General features: G+C 38.1%; 1 protein-coding gene across 1 annotated transcript in view; it reads right to left on the reverse strand.

Annotated features, from left to right (window-relative positions):
- The window catches only part of ank2a (ankyrin 2a, neuronal), a 78,545-nt gene that overhangs the window by 48,198 nt on the left and 8,818 nt on the right, over positions 1-21,529 (reverse strand). Inside the window, exons 2-16 of the mRNA XM_039613527.1 lie at positions 11,593-11,694; positions 6,903-7,001; positions 5,320-5,418; positions 5,126-5,224; positions 4,804-4,989; positions 3,127-3,225; positions 2,893-2,991; positions 2,572-2,769; positions 1,922-2,020; positions 1,695-1,793; positions 1,414-1,512; positions 1,009-1,206; positions 820-918; positions 504-602; positions 198-395 (exon numbers count right to left, since the gene is read on the reverse strand). Coding sequence (XP_039469461.1) covers positions 198-395; positions 504-602; positions 820-918; positions 1,009-1,206; positions 1,414-1,512; positions 1,695-1,793; positions 1,922-2,020; positions 2,572-2,769; positions 2,893-2,991; positions 3,127-3,225; positions 4,804-4,989; positions 5,126-5,224; positions 5,320-5,418; positions 6,903-7,001; positions 11,593-11,694 — 1,872 coding nt within the window. The remainder of the gene's footprint in view (positions 1-197; positions 396-503; positions 603-819; positions 919-1,008; positions 1,207-1,413; positions 1,513-1,694; positions 1,794-1,921; positions 2,021-2,571; positions 2,770-2,892; positions 2,992-3,126; positions 3,226-4,803; positions 4,990-5,125; positions 5,225-5,319; positions 5,419-6,902; positions 7,002-11,592; positions 11,695-21,529) is intronic.

Here is a 21,529-nt window from a genome sequence, read left to right on the forward strand (position 1 = left end):
TTACCATCCTTCAACACACATTTATTTTACTACTTTTCTTAACATAGTAATAAATTGCTTCATGGAACAAATTAGACAAAACTGTTTTTTATAGAGCACTCAGCTTAAGAACTAAAGAGTTTTATACAGCTGTATGTAGAGCGCATGTATTTCTTGTTTCCACTTCAAACCGTAATAAATAAAAATGTGAGTGTGACCTTTGTCGCTGTGTTCACATGGGCTCCTTTTTCCAGCAGGAGGCTGGCCATCTCTGCGTGTCCTTCCTGAGCTGCCAGATGCAGAGGGCTGACTCCCTGTTTGGTTAAAGCATTGGTCTCTGCTCCATACTGCAGTAGCGCTAAAGCAATGTTTGTCTGGTTCTTTTTGGCTGCAATGTGGAGAGGAGTGTAGCCATTCTGAAAACAGAGGAAAGAAAGAAGATATACACTGTGATAGAAGTACAGTACATCCAAACAAGTGTGAGCTTCTCATGGACCTTTTTTTTCTTTAAAACTCAGCCTAACCTTTGCAGTAGCATGAGGCGATGCACCTTTATCCAGGAGCAGCAGCGCCACCTCTTGGTTGTCATAGTGAGCTGCCACATGTAGTGGAGTTAAGCCATTCTGTGAAAAGAAGCATTTGATTTAATTAAACTTTTTGCAAGCCTTTGTGATTTTTTTGTGTTTTTTTTTGTTTCAAGTCAGTTTTATTCCATAATTTGTGTTTCAGAGAAAACAATCAGATCAAAGGTTAAGTGTAATGTGTCTCTCACTGAAATTAAAACAATTACCCTCAATGCTGGGTTTTGTTTCAGAATATGCTTCTACAACTTCAGCTCACCTTGCCAGCATCATCAGTAAGAGCTCTGCGCTGAAGGAGAAGTTTTGCTACGTCGAGGCTTCCATATTTTGCTGCAACATGTAATGGAGTGAATCCTTTCTGTAGATGTAAAAGGGATCAATTAAAATTCCACTGATTTAACTTATCACATGTTATTTATCTGTCTACATGCATTCATCCTCTGTTCACCTTGGTGGCCATTGAGTGTGAAGCTCCAGCCTCCAGGAGCACAGCAGCTGTCTCCACCTGCCCCTCTCTGGCTGAAATGTGGAGAGGAGTGTAGCCATTTGTGGTGGCAGCATCCGGGTAGGCCATGTGCTGTAATAGTAGCTGGACAATGTCTGTTTTTCCCAGACGGGATGCAATGTGCAGGGGAGTCTGGTCCTCCTGTAGTTGAAGGAAAAAGAGGTAGTACATGTTTTAGCAGACAAGGATAAAAGGAAATGATGCAGCTGTTTAAAACCAGTAAAATTAGAATGAACAGTGACGGTGTAGCCAGAGCTGGGACAGGTGATATCAAGCATCAAACCAGTGCTTGAAATATAGAAATTTACTGTAAACAGAAGGAAAGAGTGATTAATGTTTACAGCTCACCCTGGCCATGGCATCCACCAACGCTCCATTTCTCAGCAAACAGCGAACCACTTCCATCTGTCCTGCTCGTGCTGCCATATGGAGAGCTGTCTCACCGCGCTGATATGCAAAGGCAGAAGATTTATAAGCTTTAAGACAACGTGCTAAACACAAAATGTGCACCAGAACGGGGTACAATTTTTCAGGTGTTTGCACTGAAACAAATGAAAAATGTGTGTTTACTTTGTGACGTGTATTTCCAACTGCTGATCGCTGACCTGATAGAAGAAATTACTACTTACAATGTTACGAACATCAGGAGAAGCTCCATTCTGCAGTAGAAGTAAAACGATGTTGAGGTGACCCATGAAAGCAGCTACGTGGATGGGAGTCAGACCAGACTGCAATAATGAAAACAGAGACATGCAGGAACAAAAAGGAGAAGCATTAAATGCAAATTTAGAACAATGTAAGCAACAAAGTATACTGTGCTAATCCATGAAATCCTGACACACCAAAACAATCTCACCTCGGTAATTGCCTGTATGGAGGCACCGTATTTGACTAGCAGCTCCATCACCTTCACTCTGTTTTTCTTACAAGCAATGTGGAGAGGAGTAAAACCATTCTGGCAGAGACAATAAGAGAAAAATTAGCAGGAATATGCATGTCTCTATAGTAAAAAGGTAGCATTGGAGTATTTACATTTTATAACCTTATTTTATATTTCAGGAGTTATTAAACTTTTTGGGTCGACTGACCCCTGATAATCTGATTAACCCTATGCTTACTACTGTTACGACTCTTATATATCATTAAAACTAACTGTATTCTGACCATTTCCAAACCTAAGAGGCATTTAATTTGAAGGTGAAAAGTCAGAATATACGTGTTCCCAGTCTGAATTTTTTAACTGTATCTGCCCCTCAAGTCAGATTTCTAACTCAGACCATCAATGCTGACTTCACAATCCAAGATGGCAGTTTGAAATTCCCCAGGAACATTTTATATGAAAGAATATGGAAATATAAATATATAAATAGCATACTAGTAAATCGCAAGATATTCACGATCCATAGTGTCACTCTTTTTATCTTAATATGTGCATCACTAAATATCATAATAATTTCTGTTAATACCAGTTTTGGTGCTTCTCTTGTTGTTTCTTTGAACCCTTACCAGTGCTCTTGCATTGGGATTGGCCTTCTTGTCCAGGAGGAGCTTAGTTACTCTGTAGTGGCCACAGTGAGCTGCGACGTGCAGCGCTGTGAGGTAGTCGAGTGTGACATCATCAACAGGCGCCTTGTGTTGCAGCAGTAGTTTTACACACTCTATGTGGTCTCCCTGGGCTGACATGTGCAGCGGAGACAGTCCATTCTATATGGAGGCAAAAAAATTTAAAGAATAGTAGCAGAGATGAAAACCAAAGCCATATAAAAAGGAACAATAGTATTCATATTGTATGAATTATAAATGATATACTAGTGCAAATATGCTAACCTTGGTTCTAGCTAGGATGGGGGCTCCTCTTTCCAGCAAAAGCTCAACTGCAGGATCATGTCCACTCCTGGCTGCACAGTGCAGGGGCGTCAAACCATCCTTTGGAACAATCACAAATGCACAAACAAACGCACACATTAATCCAGTTTAAAGATTTTGAGAAAGAGGACCTGGAAAGTTGTTGATTCCCCTTATTTATTGGTCACTATGGTTTTAATAAAAGCTGAGTCTTACTCTTGTTTTAGCATCTATCTGAGCACCTCGGTCCAATAACAGGGCCACCATGTTGGTGTTGCCCCTCTTGGAGGCAACATGTAGAGGTGTTATTCCATTCTGACAAGGCAGATACAGAAACAAAGGTACATCAAAAACTACAGCATGTAAAAGTCTTAGCAAAGTAAGCTACAAACATACAGGAAGAAATGCAATGTTTAATGGGCTAGAGGTAAATGTATTAATAAAGGCTTATTAGAAGCGAACACTACGATGGTAAATAACATGCCCTTCTGTAACGATCAAAGTCAAAAACAGCCACACAGTAGGAATTTGGCTGTACCCTGGCTGTGAAGTCAACAGCAGCTCCTCTGTTCAGCAACAGGGTGGAGACATTCACGTTACCATAGTGAGCTGCAATGTGCAGAGGGGTGAAACCACTCTGATAGGAAAGGAGAGAATAGAGAGGGACAGAGTGAAAGGGAAAGAGGTTAGAGAGTGCAGAACAGCTCATCACGAAAAGGAGAAAAGTAAAACAAAAGTGAACAAAAGAAAGTAAGAAAGAAAGAAAGACTTTTCATTGTTAGATACAGGAATAGACTCTACTGAAGCAGACTCTGCTGAAGTAGTAATATGATGAAAGAGCGTGCTGAAAGAAAAACATGTGTAAGAAGGAGCATAAAAATGAGCAAATCCCAAAATTTGCACATTCAATACATAATACATGCAAAACTGCTCAAGTTCAGCCATGCTTACTAAAAAAAACTAACTTGTTTTTTTGGATACGTAAATATATTGAAATAAAGGACAAAACATAACTCATAAGCACCAAGCAACACTATGGACGCTCGCAAGTATGTGTATCTACTTGGGTGGACAAATGAACATTTATATATTAGCTATATATATAAAATTTTATAGCACACAATTGCAGGTCGGTTCACTCCTTACCTTCCCATTCTGATAGACATGGTGCAATTTAATTAAGAAACAAAGTTTACTTAAAGATCAGAGATCAAAGTGTTTCAGAGAAGTAAATCAACATGCACAAGAACACACATGCGCTGAGTTACGCGTAGAAAGATGGGAGTAAAAGAAAAAGCTGATTTTACTTTCAGGTTATCAGTTTAGTATAAAATTCTGTAAACATAATACATTTCAATGACTTATCACTTAAAAATAACAAAAAAAATCTATAAAATAAATGATCAGTAATTAACTGACATTCTCTGGGGATTATCAATACAACACATTGTGTTTTACTGTCAGCCATGCAGTGTCTAGTACAGCAAACTCTGGCATGCAGGGTATCCCTATGTCACAAAAGTCCTCGATAAGTAAGGGCAAGATCAAAACAAAAGAGCTGAAAAAAATGGTCGGAAGTGACAAAATTCAGAATCAAATGAGGAGGTGATAAGTCTGTATACCTCTGTGGTTCTATTGACCATCATCTGGTTAAGATGCATAGAGAGAGAAAAGGGGAATAGGGTGAAGGGCTGTTAGGGGAAACACTCAGTATTTTTTTTAATTAAAACACTGAGCATGTTTATAAGGTTACACAGTTTGAAAAAAAAAAAAAAAAATAAGTACCTGCACAATACAGCATTTTCAGAGAGGCCTGGTCTGTCCGTTTTATTATTGTTCCCTAAGGAACCCACAAACAATAAAATGTAACTTGTCCCTGTTGCCCTCCCTCACCTTAGACTGGACATCAGCGTTGTGGTCATTCTGAAGCAGCAGTGCAGCAGACTTTGTGTCGTCTTTGCGGGCAGCAATGTGCAGGGCTGGAAGGCGTACTTTACCCTTAGTGTCATGCTCCAACAACAAGGAGACAACTGAGTTGTGCCCCTGCTGGAGAGCAATAGCAAGTGGAGTAAACCCATCCTGGAGGAGCACAGGGGAAAAAACGAGTTAAATGGTTATACTCTTCATACAGAAAATGAAAGAAAATAGGCAATATATCACATATTGTTTTTATCTTCAATAATTGAATAGATAACAATATGAAAGAAAAACATACTTCTGTTGCAATGCTTTGATTTCCGTCATTTTCCAAGAGGTATCGCACGACCTCCAAGTGATTCTCCTGAGCCGCCATGTAGAGTGGCGTGAAGCCATTCTGAAGAGATAAACAGGCAAAAACAAAACCACATCATATACTTGTTGCTTGTGTTAATGCTGATGCATTTTGTAAAAGTTCTTATTAATTCTCACCTGTGACTGAGAATTGACATCTGCTCCTCTTGACACCAACAATTTGACTACTTCTTTTTGTCCGGCCAAAGAGGCAATGTGGAGGGCAGTGTTTCCTTTCTGTAAATAGAAAACAATGTTAAGATAACCAACCAAATATCTGTCCTATCTCTTACTTCCCTCATTAATTATATAAAGTCTGAACCCTGAAAATTCCAGAAAATTCTAATTTTTGAAAATGAATGAATTGAAATGTTTGAAACATATATATAAAAAATATACACGAGTTTTAATGTGTATTTATTTTTGTCATTTTTTCCCCTGTGACTTTTTGTGAGTCTCAAAAACTCACAAATATGATACACTTGGTGTTACAGGGCTAAAACCAAATTATGCAAACATTTCATTTCTGCTTTAATGTTTAGGATGTAAAAGTTGGGTTTAATTCCAAGAAACATATTCAAGTCACTCGAAGGACACAAACAGCAGAGTGATAAATTCTGTGTCAGCTGTTCACTGCTGCTAGCTGTTAAGCCTAAGTCATGAGGCAGTCACAGACTCACATAGCAAGCAGCTTGCCAAAAAGCGCACTACACATTCACGCTCGCCTTCTCTTACTCCTTCCAACTGAATGGTACAATATCTAAACTTAGCACGAAAAGTAAGGAAGTGTTTTTGGTTATTTCTTTGTTGTAACAATGCTTCTTGGCAATAAATCTTATACTGTTGGAAAGGGTTGAGCAGCAGAGTTGAGTATACAAAACATATTGGCAATTTAATAATAATAATTTAACAACAGAGGCCCTTGTAACATCTGGAAGAACCTTGCACAGCCACAATAGCCTGGCACCTCCTCCATTGCACCTCACACATTACTGTAGGTTGCCATTCAACAGCAGTCTAGGACAAAGCTGGTATATGCTATAGGAAATTGTTAGATTGTCAATAAGTCTTGTTTCTTCAGATTTCAATCAGCCAATCCAATAAATGACACAAAGCATAAGTCATTAGTAGAAGAAGCTGTTTGAGATTGGCAGAGAGGTTTTTCATGGGCGCAACTCACACACTCAACTCTGCTGCTCAACCCACAAATGCAATTTCCTTACCAATGTCGCACCATTTAATGGAAAAAAATTAAACAGGGTTTCCAACATTTACTGCCAAGGAACATTATTACAACAAAGAAGTAATCAGCCAATCAAAAGTTTCCTGACTCATTGTGCTAAGTTTATATATGGTACAATTATTAATACCTTATAAGACTGAATGTCTGAAGAAACAAACAATCAAACTCTCATAATCATCTTAAATCACTCTCATATCCACCCTAATGGCTCCTTAATTCACTAAAGAAGGAATGATTTTTATGGTATTTTACAACTTATTTAATTCCTTTCCATCATCTCCTTCTTTCTCTTTTGGTTAAAATAATTTTCTTATCTTTTTTTTCTCTTTTAAAAATGTATCTTTAACTTTAAAAAGTTATCTTTGCCAATGCAAGCCAAAGAAAAAGCCATTAGACATATAGTGAGTGATTAAAGCAACAATTATATTAACTGAATTATATTAATTAAAGACCCCATGAAGCTAATTCATGTGTGTACCTTGGTGGAAGAGTCAACAGATGCTCCTCTCTGTAGCAGTTCCTCCACCAATTCCTTGTGTCCCTCCTTAGCCGCCAGGTGTAACGCATTGAGACCATTCTAAACAGAAAACAAGAGAAGATTTCAAGAAAACACACGTGAAGAAGAAATGAAACTGCATGGTGCTCAGGGAATCATATTACAACACCCCTATATCAAAGATAAGGCATACCAACATTACAGGACATAAAGCGATATCTACTGGAAATTGGATCAATAACATTCTAATGCAGTCATGTATACTCCTGCAAAAAAGGAAAACTACAGTACAAGTGTGAATTTTTGTAAAATTGGCAACAATAAAAAATCTTGATTAAGTTTATAGTCACTTATGAGGGTATAATCCAACTTTACATTGCATTATACTGTACATGATTTATAGCATGCATTTCATTCACAGTTGGAGAGATCGACATTTAAGAATTGAAACAGAAGAAAAACTATTTGGGTTAAAAAACTGGCTGATTTTTACAGTTCAATTCGCTCATAACAAAAGGCCTCACCTCAGATTTATCAACAGGAACTATAGCAGCACAAGAGGAGAGCAGACCTCAAATGTTGCACTCCAACAAGCCCTTACAACAAAACTGATTTATCGCCACTCACAGTACCTCTTCTGACACTGACATTTACACACAGAAACAAAAAACAGAAAAAAAACCCCTAAACAAAACAAAAACCATTCACCTCGTCCTCCATTTCTTCCATCCTGTGCTTTGGATCTTTGAAATGTTGCTCTTTTTTTTATCTTTCAAAATGCCCGCTCCTTTGGGTATTCTGTGCCTTCATGAATCCTTTGCTGTGTTTTCTTTTGTCTTTTTGTCTTTGGTGATGGAACTCCAACCAGTCCTCCACCTCCTGCTTCCTCTACACTGGTTTAGAACCAGCTTTCAAGGTTTGTGTGCTCTGTCCTCTTCCTGCAGGCTAATTCAGATGAACGACAGCGAGGAAATGTGCCTCTAAGCTCTGGAGGCTTTTTGTGCACTGATATAAAAGAGGAGCTGTTGCTAACCCTTCTATCATTGCCCTTTTCCCTCCATAACACATGTACATCATGCATATACATTCACACACAAATAGAAACACGCCCTCTCTTTCTTTCTCGCGAGTTGCTAAATGCCAAACAGCCAAGGGGGGTGTCATATTTCTGCACAGTCATAGAGGGAACCCAAACACACACCCAAAATTAGATAATCATATTTAGAAGCAACTGAAAATGTCAGCCTTTAAAAAAAGGGGGCATTCCTCAAAGGCCAAAGTATATCAGTGACTGTCTGGCTGAGTGATTTATAACATGACTTAAAAAAGAGTGAAAAATGACACATAGTTCGTATCACTATGGTACATCCATAAAACCTGTGCAAACGGTTTCTAATGAGCTACGAGTAAAGCTGCACAAATGGCACTAGTCCAGTGTCTGTTATGTGTCTTAATCAAATCTGCAGAGATCCACCGATCGACAGTCCATGACACATTCTCGATCAGTTTCATGTATGTCAGATTATGAGTTGGTCACACTGCAGCACGCTAAAATAGTCACACATGCTCTCACAGCACAGTCGCTAAAAGTGTGAAAGCTCCTCACGGTGTGTGAAGTCAACAAGTCTAATCAAACACTTAAATCATCATGCAGGTCTGCAAGGTCTGCAACTGACTCATCATAGCAAGCACTCACTTTTGATAAGTAAAGACTGTTTTTTAATGTCATTATCACCACCACAATGATCACGCTGCATATCATGTTTGTCAGGTCGCATGGCCAAAGCTTCTAATATCATCATCACTTCAGTATATTTTAAATCAGTATGCAGTTAGTCCATCTGCGACTTTTTCCACTGAACTGGCAACGAATGAAAAGAAAAAAAAAATAGTGTAGGCTATATCAGATGCTCTTTGCTGACATTTGAGAAGCAGAAAGTCACGCCTCAGTTATGCTTCAGTTCTGAAACGGTAGACTCACTGACACAGCAAAAATAATCATACTTTCAGCCACATTTCAGCCATTATGTATTTCAGGAGAGACAGGAAAACCCAACAGCACACACACAGACACAGTCACACAAACCGATCTAAATCTCCTTTCCCTCTGAGCTCAGTTGTTCGTAAAAGCTTCATTTAGCTAATGGACATCGTGATCCCTGGCACTTTGTTGCTTCCCCTAGCAGGAGACAAAATGTTGAGCTTCATCCAGCGCAGATTGTCATTCAAGCTGCTTTGACCGCTGACCTTTGTTATAAGCACACATGGTATAAACAACCATGCTTACTTGGTGTCGTTTTATTGTCTCAAATGTCACAGGGGAAAGATGTTGGAGGAAACAATGTAAATGTCATAAATGTCACAGTGGGATAGATTTTGGAGGAAATAATGTAAATGCATGCAGATTAAAGTAAAGAGTAATATTACTCACCAAGGATTAAAATTTTAAGTAGATTAGAAGGGAAATCTGGCCTTTAATTGTGAAGAGTGAAGCAGTTCTTATACACACTCTTAACACGCAAATACAAGCACATAGGCATATTGTATTAAAATGTAGAATAAGCTGTAGTGACTTGTTCTCTTTTGAAATCCTAAAACTCAAACACAACATGCTTAAAAACTGGAAGAACAAACATTATCTGTAAAAAACATTACATCTTTATTTATACATCTCATTCATAAAATCTGTGCAATGGTGAATCATAGTACGACAGTGGCTTTGGCAAGCTAGGAATATACCTCTCACTCTCTCGGGCAGCCTTCTGCCCTTGGCGCCAGTTTCTGGCCCTTGCCACTCTCTTCGTGCTTTCTAGGTTTTTACTCTTCAGTTATTAACGAATATAGCACCAAGGGCGATACTCAAAATATGTGCATAACTTAGTGTGTGACATTTGCGGCTTCTTTTGGTGTTTTGTGGATGGATAGACTTTTTAAAGAAACCATGAATAACATTAAACATGTTCCTTTATTTGATTGCATTGTGAAGAGTAATCGGAAATGCATTAAAACAAGCAAAAGGAAATTGGGTTATTCAACTGCAATGTCACATTATCCGGCTCTTGTCAATAGACTACTAACTCTAATGACTCATTATCGGACATTATTTCAGATAATGGCTTTGTGATAATGATGCTTTTCCGTGATTCGTTCAAGTCTTTGGAGAAAATTAGCATTTATGCACGGAATTTTTTGTGATTTTTTTTTAACCTTATTGCAGTAATCAAAAGCATTAATCCTGGGCTCATGCCATCACTTCCAGTACGGTCATGTCACTGCCTGTTGTGCTTTGACTTAACAAAATCATTCACATGAGACATCACTCATCAGCTGCCATACACATTCAGCATATTCAGACCAGTTATGTGTGCCTTAACTTAACCATACTGTCAATGTCTTTCCTCTTAAAATTTGTGAGTAAAAAGGTAAAGGCACAACAGACTTCCCTGTCTGTCACCACAGCATATATCTGTATATCTGTTATTTTAAATTTGGCTATTGACAACACTAAGAGAAAAAAAAGTAATGCATTTATGTGCATGTTATAACTTTAATTTGGTTTACTTACACGTCACTGGAATAAAATACAGTCTATAGCTTATGTTCATGTGTGCTGGGAGATAATTAATGTGCTTAGGTCCAAAATTACATTCACTGTACAGTATACTGGCCTCTACACACACAAATAATGAGGGAATAACTGGGATATGTATAAAAATGTCACTTGCATTTTTTGGTCGCTTGACAAGGTCTCAAATTTGATCATCTGACCACCGAGAAATCCTATTAGGGCAAGGCTCTCCTGTTGCAGGACAGGAGGTGTGTGTGTGCCTACGTACATGTCTGTGTGTATGTGTATGTGAAGATTTGAGTGTGCACAGCTTTCTATATTCAGGCTTCCCTCTCGGGGCACAAAACAGAACCCATGGTGCCCATGATAACAAACAGCAGAGCTACGGGTTGGCTTTTTATAGCTGCAAACCAGCTATAACAGTCAAGCAATGACACAGTAAAAAATAATGATATGCACGCACGCACACACACAACACATACGCTCACGTAGCCTCACTCCTTTAGGCTGTCTTGTGACTGCTGTAAATCACATTGATGTAGACAGGAGAGAGGAGTAGGGGGAAATATTTTAACCTCTCCAATCCCTCCCCTTCGGTGGAATGTGGGACAGGGCGAGTAAGGGGAGGGGACGAGAACAGCTGTCAGGGAGGCATAGACCTTTTCAAAAGCTGCTGAGATTGGGGGGAAGAATGGGTGTGGTGGAGGGAAAGGGAGTAATTGTAGCTATGAGGGTAGCTGTGAGTATGCAAAAGTGATATGGCAGGTTAAGGTACTCGCTGTGTGATGCCACCATGACACAGCAGGGCGAAGGTTAGCTTGAGCAGGTTTGACAGTAGCTTGCATTGAAGCACTAAACAGCAGATTTTAGATATTATTTCATACAACTGCTATATCAGTTCTGGAAAGTTGTAATAAATATTTAGACATAAAAACTCAAAACTTAAAAAGTATTATTTTAAATGAAAACACAAAGATGGAGTTTTGAAAAATATAACTCCATAAAACCTGAAAATTTGTCACTGTTTGTATGTTTATCACCCCTCTTCAAATGAATGTAACTGCATACAAGAACTTGTATCCAATGTTGTTTAAGTTTTCTTACCTGGTTACATGTGCTGATGTCAACCCCGTTTTTCAGGAATTCAAGGACTTTGTCAATGTTTCCAGCTCTGGCTGCCCGGAGGAAACTGGTGTTACTGTCCGACTAAGGAGATAAAACAGAAATTAGGGTAATATTAATAAGAGGTAAATAAGCAAATGTTTATAATTTCTTTTGTTACTTTGTCATTCTGATAAAAGTGCCGCATGTATGCAATATTACAGTAACAACATTAAAGGCCACATTCCATTTATCAGACAAAACATATTTTTCTCAGTACGTGCGCGCGCGCGCACACACACACACACACACAAAGTCATGATGGATTTTACAAGCAGACCTATGAGTCATCTACCTCTTATGCCTTTTAATTCCAGCGATGCCCCATGCTGTAGTTAAATAAGCTTGTTCCTTAAAGCTCTTTTAATGTGAAAACATAAAATAAAGGGTTAATCACGTGTTTTTATATGGCTACATAGTTGCTTATACAGTATCAGTGGCCTACTAGGCTACTCTAAATTTACCCATCACAAAGCAGCTGCGCACGCGCGCACACACACAGACAAGCATGCACACACAGAGTCACGTTTCCACATCGTCAGAGGACATCGTGTTGACTTACATTCATTTCATGGAGATTCTAACCTTGATCCCTACATCAGGTTGTCATACTAAATTTGCATTTTGATGTCATGGGGTTTTTTTTATGTTCAGGCTTAAGTTTATTTCTGTTTTATTTAGGCATTCCTGGTGTCTTTTTTTAGTTTTACTTGTGTCTTTACAATTTTTTCCTCCATTTTTGTCTGTCCTGCGCTGATAAATATCACCTGCTTTAAACTGCTGCACTTGTTCCCAATCAGCCAGTCTCCTCAGTGTATTTACAACACCAGTGTTCCAGCTCCTACTTTTTAGATTTTGTGTTACTGTTTCATCTCAAGCCTTCCAGCATTTCTTGTTCTCCTGGTGTAGGACTTGTTGCCATTTTATTCAAAATTTGTTCATTTTTGTTAGAATTGTTCGTTACTGCCTGATCAACAGTTAATGACAGACTGCCTTTATGTGCATGTACACAGCAAACTTAAGTTTTAAATTTAAATTGTTTTTCTCTTGCTCTTTTTCAAAATCTAGTATCCTGTCATTACCTCGGTAATGATTTTGGCCCAAAAAAGAATTTTTCATTGCATGACATCTGATATTTGAATAATCAAAATATACCGATGTATCGCTTTATTTGTCCTGCTGAATATCACAGTATGTCAACATTAGTACTGTCTTCATTATCCTGAGAGTGTCAACAAGGTTCTAACCTCTTTTTAGCGAGGTTAAAGTGTTAAAGTGTCAGTCAATCACCACTGCATGTTAACTTGTAAGGTCATCAAACTTCGCAATGCATGTCAACAATCATACCACACCCCCTATGTGGATTGCGCTTCACGTGCGATGTCGCACAATCCCAAACAAACCACCAGACATTAACATGTTTGTTTCTGACAAAAAGGACATTAGCAGAAAAAGAAATTATACCAACGTAAGTCTGCTTTTCCATCTCTTACCAGTAAATCATCAACGTTAGATCCAGTGTCAGCAGCCTTGTAGTAATCAGTATGTTGATTTAAGGCATAGTCATTCCCAACGGTCTTTGAAGCTGTATCTGATCCACATATCTTACATGTTGCTGCATTTCCCATGGTTAACATTCAGACAGGAAAAGAATTCCCAGCTTTACCTGAATATTGTCGCCTTTCTTTACTCTCTTTGGCCACTTTGTCAAATTCTTGCAGTTTCTCACTTTGCATCTCTCACTCTACACTCTTGATTACTGGCATCCTTTAATCCTACAGTCCAATAAATTTGTACATATCTTTGGTTCAAACATATTTAATAAATTACCAAATCTTGCTTCCTTTTCTAATTAATACTACTACATTTCCTTGTTGTTCCCTTTTGATCACAGTGGAAGCTGCTGAGCATCAGCCTCTAGCTCTAACTTAATGTACGATGTACTGTGGTCAAGGCCCAGTCCTGCCTACTATTCCGCTGCCTCTCCTCTCTCGCACTAAGATAACAACTGCAGCCATAAACATTTAACCCTTACTATCTCTCCTGTCTTAGCTATTTTTACCATTCTAGACCTTCAGTTCCACCCAGACACAACCCATTGATGGGTGTGCGTGTGTGTTCATGGTAGGGTGCATAACAGCTGGGTTTCACTCAGAATGTAGACCACATGGCCTACGGTGCTTTTCAGGAAGACCAAGGGTCAGGATTTGGAGACAAAATTCAAACATGAACACAGCAATAAAAAAATATTTAAGTAAGAAATGCACTAATTGTGATTCCTTTGGCCAATTCCATGTTTTTTTGTAAGTCTGACCTGGTAATAAAGATTTTTGATGATTCTGATCTTCTTTCTAAGAACTATAACTTTTCTTCAAAGCAGAATTAGCTGAAGCATAAATAATTAACTGAAATGTCTGATATATTTTACCTTACCAAACAAAAGCAACAGATTTATATAACAACAACAAAAAAACTTTCATCTTTTTTCAGCATGTTTATAACAGGCCTTCAGCCCTTCCCTCGTTTTTTACTCATCTCTATAATTGTCTACACAACTCCTTCGATCCTTTGCTCATACCGAGGCTGCTGGCTTGGACCGGCTCTGAGCTCTGGACAGCTTTAGCTTGAGTCCCTTTGCCTTTGTTACTTTCTTATAAATGTTGATGGTGGTGATTTAAGTGTTTGATTAGGTTTGTTGTTACAAAGGTTTTTCATGGTAGTGAACAGTGAGTCTTTACCTCCAAAAGTTGACAGTACTGTTTATCCCCAATCTTATAAACAGTACTGTTTATAAGGTTTGGGGAAACCTGCAGTCAGCTGAGACTGAAGAAGTCACTTGGATGAGTGACGAAACGTTTCACCCACTGTAAACTCTACGTCCAGATGAACAGAATCAACTTCTGGAGATTTACTTACCTGGATGATTGAGAATGCATCAAGAAGTGAGTCTTTACAACGCTAATCACATGTTAGTGTGTGGCTGTGAGTGTGTATGCAACTATTTGGCTGTGCTGCTGTACATGTGTTGCTCATGCATAGCGGGACATATGGGAGGCTGACCGAAACCACTGAAAAATTGACCAAGTCAGATCCGGTTAGTACAAGCAATCTAATTTCAACCTTACATAGAATTTTTCACTACACAGAACTCGTTTTGTGCAGATCATTCACATTTTGTATCCCAGTCACATTTACTACTTAATTTTGAAATAGTTCACATGACCAAAAAGCGCTCTTGCTTTTCTTTTCACTATGCTATTAGGTAAAAATAATTAATAAGCCATTAATAATGTTAATCATATTAAAACATATTACAAGGCATCACACATTCAGAAAAGCATTACTGATATAATCAGGTGTGTGCGTGTGTATGTGTGTATTCTTCAGTCTCCACTTTTTGAGTTTTTACTCGTCTGCCTGCCTGATTCAGCTGTTTGCCAAACTCCACATGCAGGGATTGGACTGATTGAGATCCAGCTGTAATCTCTGTATTCGTACAGGATTTGCACAGATTAGCCTGGAGTCAGTCATGTAATGAAGGATACTTGGTAATACACTGTAGCCTATGCTTACACAAGTATATGCTTACACTGGATGAAAATCAAAACTCTACTTATTATCATGAATGTCTCATTAACAGCTGCTTTGTGTACACGAGGTCACTTATGAACATATGTGCACTAATAGTGCTAGGGGCTTGTATTGCCATGAAAGTTAAAACAAAAACGGGTGAAAATCTTTAAAAAAAATTATACTATTTATGGTAAAAAGTGGTACAGTACTACTTCTTTGACATTGTACTTTATCCGTTACCTAATGTGATTTCAACCACCTCCACATCTGTGCAAATCCCACAGCCCCCTTTTATGTTGTCCTACAGTAACACCAAAGCGTACAATAAGGCCACAACAGAATGTGGCAATGAAATTGTCACGATACACACCACATGTGACAGATTTTACCTGACGCTTTCGCTCAGCTCTTTCCCGCTGCCGTCTCCTCTTCTCCCTGGCTTTCTGTAAAGCTCTGTAGTCTGGGTGTTGCTCAAGCTCGCGAGCTTTCTTAAGATGGGCTGCAGCGTGGGCCATGACTTCACCCTTCTACTTTTCTGTGTGTTTTCCTTGGTGCTAAAGTTTATAAATCCTGCCTAATGCAAACTAAACACCTTCACTTTTTATATTTGTCAAAAAAATGCCATACTATATAAATTATAAAAAGTTGTTAGGCCTTGTTCTGCATCAGCATTATGCTAATACTAAAAGAAAAATCAGAAAAATATTGACTAATTACTCCAAAATGATTGAAAAAAAGACTTTAAAGAAGCGTTAACCCAAATTCAGTGAAAAATAAAATATTTTTTTTAAAAACTGTTGCATTATCCTCTTTTTCCCTTCTTCAGTTTTCTTTTCTTCCACCTTGTACAGCAGCTAGATTTCAATCCTCATACAAAAACACAGGCATACACACACCTACAGGTGCTCAAAAAATGAATCCCTCCTCTCGTATGGTCCTGTCAAACACGAACAAGAGGGATGATGACTGAAAAGGGCTGATGAAAAATGAACATAAGAACCACTCACTCTCTCATCCTCATCACATATTTCAACACACAAACAGGGAATTACCCATCCCAGATGTACATGAAAACCCTCCATGTGAACAGATGTGGCTACAAAAGGCTCTGAGTGTGTACAAGCGTGTCCTTGCATGAGTGTTAATGTGCATGTGAGCCAGAGTCACAGGAAATTTTTCATTGTGTAAGGGGTTTAAGGAGGCTGTGTGCTAACTGCCAGCTGACTGCTGCAGACACAGCTACTTTCTCTGCTGCTGTGAAAATGCTCTCCATCCTTAGCAAATGAGGTAAATGTGTAATGAAGATTTAATAGGTTAGAAAGGACCATGAGATGGATTACAATGGTCGAAATACGGTAACTATTCTAGTCATGTTAACCCCCAATTTACAAGTTCATAAATCTATAAAGTCTGTAAGGACTTCGTATTTTGTCGCAGTTTTAATGACGTATGCGTTTAGTTCCTTTTATTACGTACCACAGACTTTTCCAAATAAAAATGGAAAAAAAATGACATAAAGAGTGTGCAAATAAAAATGAGACGAGACCATGAAAAGGGTGAACTTGGGTACAGGCTGTCCTATTGTGAGCCAGCAGAGCAAATGGGACACACCACTCAGTCCAGAGGGGGACCAGTGAGCAGAGAACAGTGGCTTCCAACCACCAAGTTACAGGCTTCCCCCTAAACGGGAGAAAGTGGGTCAGTCTGAATCTTAACTGCATTGCACCCTCTGTAGTGGTGGCTGATAGAATTGAATTTGACAGCTCCTGCATGTGAGTGTGCGCGCCCACTCCAAGCAGACGGGTGTCAAGGTCCCTCTCTCTGTCAGTGCCGCTAATGTTAGGAGTTTGAAATTTCAGCACAAGTGACAGGGACACAATCTCACACCTCTATTTCTGTTCACACATTCTGCCTGATATGTTTTCACAGACTCAGTCAGCTGCAGCAGCATCAGCAGCATTTCTTTCTACTAGTAATCATGAATGGGACAGATTTGCTGAATCACTCCACAACTGTAATAATGTTGTTTTCCTTTTTTTAACACTGGTGCACTGAACCTGACTGCTTCATTTAGTTCCATGACAATGCTGCCTTTAGAGAGACCGCACATTTCCGTTTCCTTTGCTGCTCTCTGCTGGTGACACAGGGAATATAAGATTCTATTTTTTGAAGGAAACAGCGTATGGATCTTAGATTGAACCCAGTAATCTGACCTAACAACAGTGCCTATATCGGAAGAAAAAAACTGGCAATAAACACAAGTAAAAAGAACACTTAACATTTTTGCATCATTAATCCATTACACTAATATTCAAAACAAAATAATAAAACTCTGATGTAAGTTTTTGGAATAAGGAGCCTTTAATAGACATTCAAGGCTCCTTATTAACTTATTCACTTTAATAAAAAATGATATAGTTGTAATAATTGTAATAAATTGAAACTGCAATGTACATTTTTTTCTGGTTTCTTATCAAACATAAACTTGTTTTAACTGAAATTACAAGCACGTGCTATTCACTAGGTCACCTATTCAAACCATTTATTGTCATAAAATTAAAACTGTTTATTGTTACAGATACTTTAGACTGTGGCTGGATATTATTTTCTCAGTGCCTGATTATGAATTTATTTTTTGATTTTACGCACAGTAAAATCAGACACTCCAAGCCTCAGATGAGACTTTCCTCAATCATTGTATCACAGAAGAAAAGGTGGGCTGGTCTTCCTTAACAAAGAGAATGAAACAGATGCAAGATGTTTATTTTTATAGGTATTTTTCATAAATTTGCAATTACCTTTGCCTACCTGTTACAAATAAATATAGTACATACATTCAATCAAAATCTTTTTGTTTCACGAGAGATCGTGTTCTAGATGATTTCTCCATTAACTGCATTAACTTTTCTATAGCAATATGGTTGGTACTGTCCAGTCACAGGACATCCTAACAGGAAATAAGAACTTGAGGTGTTATTAATTGTTTCAAAAAAGTATACTGGAACTAATGCACAATACAATTTTACTTTTTGTTTTGCTATTGTAATTTTAAATATATATATTAAATATATATGCATCATGACTTGAAATGTATGACATATTGAAGTACTAACTGGATGATGGTGATTTACAAATAGCAGCATTGTGTTACAGTGAGATATTGTTAAATTTCTAAGTACACTAAAGCCAACTCTGTTTTACAAGTGAAAACCTTGGCATTGCCTGAGTTCTTGAATTTCTGATTAAACAGACAAAAATCTATAATTATTGATCATCATGTTAGTTGATCCAGAAACAGTGTCCTCAGTAATAAGTTATAATGCTACCGTTGCTTGTCTGCAAATGCATGTGTATATGAGGAAGTGTGCGTGGTTGTGTGGTGGCGGTTATCCATTTGAGATTCAGGTTACACTGATGGGCGATTTGAAAGAAAGATGACGTGAGCTCTCGTTTCTGTTGGTCCAGTGGACCTAGTACACCGGGAGGAGTTAATGGTCTGTTTTCCATTTTATAGATCCAAAGGCTTTTATTTGGCCCATTAGCATTCTTTGATAGACAAAGAGCACACACACAGGTTTCAAACTGTAAATGTGTGTGTGTTCGCAGACTTGTACAACTCCTTTGTCACATGAACACACACTCATTTTTATATGAAACAGGGGTTATAAACAACCAAATTCACACTTTACATCTATGTTTCAATTTGTTCCTGTTTATTTTTCGACTTTTGTGTTTAATTTTCAAGCTGAATTTTTATTTAATAATGAATTTGACAGTGTTAAAAGGCAACAGGGCTTTAAAAAGATAGTAGTTGCTTTCCATGGACTTCGATCTGTCCATCCATCCAATCTCTTCTGCTTATCCTTATCGGGGGGGGTGACTTATATAGAAATTACCTACTCAGTTTTTATGAAACATGAGCAAACATTAGGAGCAACAGCAAAGGAATAAGCCATTATATTTTTGATCACTTTCTTTAAAATTGTGAGATAGTCCATTATCCTTGATGGAAGACGTGGCCTTCAAGTTGATAACGATTATTCTACCTGCTAATGGAGCTACAGTGCTGACTAGTAGAGTTCTCCCAGAAAAGAGTGTCTAGCAGCATATAATGCATCTGAGATTTAATGGAGATATGATCTTTCTGTTTGAAAGAACTCATATAGACTTCTTAACGCGTTTAAATATTTCATAACCACAATTTTCATCTCCAACCTGAAATTTGTAACAGTGATCGGGGATGGCTACCAGATTCTTTTTTTTGCCAACCCCTTTGAACCTTTGTTAGCTTTGAATAACTTGACCATTTTCAGGCCCGGGGCTAATGTATAGACTCATGAAGTCAATAACCACTATATTGTATTTTCCAATATATTTAATTTAGTAAAATATCCTTCATCATCAGATGACATCATTCCATCAGAAAGATTGGAGAAAAAACTAAATTTAAGTTAAGGCTTTGACATGCTTTATTTAAAAGATTATGCATGGCAGAGTTTACAGCATCGACTGAGGCTGATGACCAGTCAGTCAGTCTCACTTACTTCAAATTACAAGCCGGTCTGTTTCATGCATGTACAACACACACACAGTGATGCAGGCAAATCGTTGCATGCAAACCACATGATAATATGTGGTTAGCTTTAAGGCTTCTTATTGTGAGTGAAAACACGAGGTTTGCCAAAATCACAGGGGGACCACCACAAATGTTCAGAACAAAAAAATCTAAAGAGACATTTAAATCACCTCCACCTAGCGAACATGGAAACGAGGATTTTAAAGAAGCTAACAAAGGCAAAGTGGCTAAAGCTATAGAGTTCAGAGCCAGTCACAAACAAGCAACCTTGGTATGAGCAAAGTCACTAATAGTTATTTTGTTACATAAATCTGTTGCACCTGCTTTTGTCAGTAAAGGTGGGTGCACAGCAACTACACTTTAGTTATAAATACTTCTTTCCATAGCAGAGCACTTTATTTTTACTTGTGAGAGAGGATCCTGGAAAATGTACAGTTTGAGGGAAATTTTAAAATTTAAGGAGTTCTTTTTAAAATGATCAAAATATGATTTTGCATTGAAGAGAAGTTGATTTTTTTTTTTTGCTTTGATATGCTGTGAGTTATAGTTCTTAGAAATAAAATCTAAACGGTATTGGCAGGCTAAATTAGAATCAGCTAATAAAAACTGCATTTGGTAAATTTGCCAACAAGGTCTACAAACAGTATGTATATAATAAAATAAACAAATACAAATACAAACAATACATTTAATAATATATAATAAATATACATATAAAAAAATCTTAAAAAACAAATGACTTTCCACCTAAAAGGTTGATATTTCTATTTTTTATGTCTAATAGCTAAATTGATAGCCTGTTTATGTTTGTGTAACAGAATGAATAAAATACATGGCTGAAGCAGTAATGGACTGGCTCAGAGACAGTGCTTAAATGCCAAGTCTTTTTGAAAGCCTCTTTTAGTGCTTAAGAAAGGTCAGCACCATAAAATACACAGCACACATGTTCGCTCTCCATCTCCGTCCCTGTTTTTTCCAAAACCAAATCATACAGAGTCAAATTTAATAGCGAGCGAACAAAGGAGGCAGTTAAGACTCCAGATCAGGCCACACCCAAACACACACTAAGAAATAAAACTCGGATGCTTGGCGGGAGGGGCTGAAATGAGATGGGATTGAACAGAAGGGCACATTGTAGACATGACATAACCTTGATACAATATTCACAGAGAGAAAGTCAAATGAAGGAAGAGGAAGTCAAAAGGACCACACCCTGTTGTAAATGAAGCACAAAATCAAATGCACACAAATGGAGAAATCTCATTAGTCACTCAGCTGATTTACAAGTAACATGACGTGCTCTATTTGTTTGTTAGCGTTGCGCAACCACATTAACGCCCCCAATACACACACCCTCACAGACAGGCAGCAACACTAAAGGCAAACAGCAGCGCTACATTAACTGATTGCTTGAAGCTTTTATTTTTTCTTACACAATGCCACAACCTTCAACTTCTTTCTTTCCCCAAATAAACTATGAGCACTGGAAGAGAAGCTAGATGGCCAGTAATGCAGTGTAAGCAACTGCTCACGTCAATAAATTCATTATTCACTTCCCGTAACTGATGCCAAGGTTTATGAAGTGTTATATCTAAAAGCCATCAGTACAATGCAATGCCTCCAGCCACAACCAACATTCGCTGCCTCCCTGTGATAGATGAAGGTTGGTAAGATAGCCGCTACAGTACCTTGCAAATGGCCAGTACCTGAATTTATAGCGTTCCCCTTTTC

This window comes from Oreochromis aureus, linkage group 6 (assembly GCF_013358895.1).
Source record: "Oreochromis aureus strain Israel breed Guangdong linkage group 6, ZZ_aureus, whole genome shotgun sequence".
Lineage (NCBI taxonomy): Eukaryota > Metazoa > Chordata > Actinopteri > Cichliformes > Cichlidae > Oreochromis > Oreochromis aureus.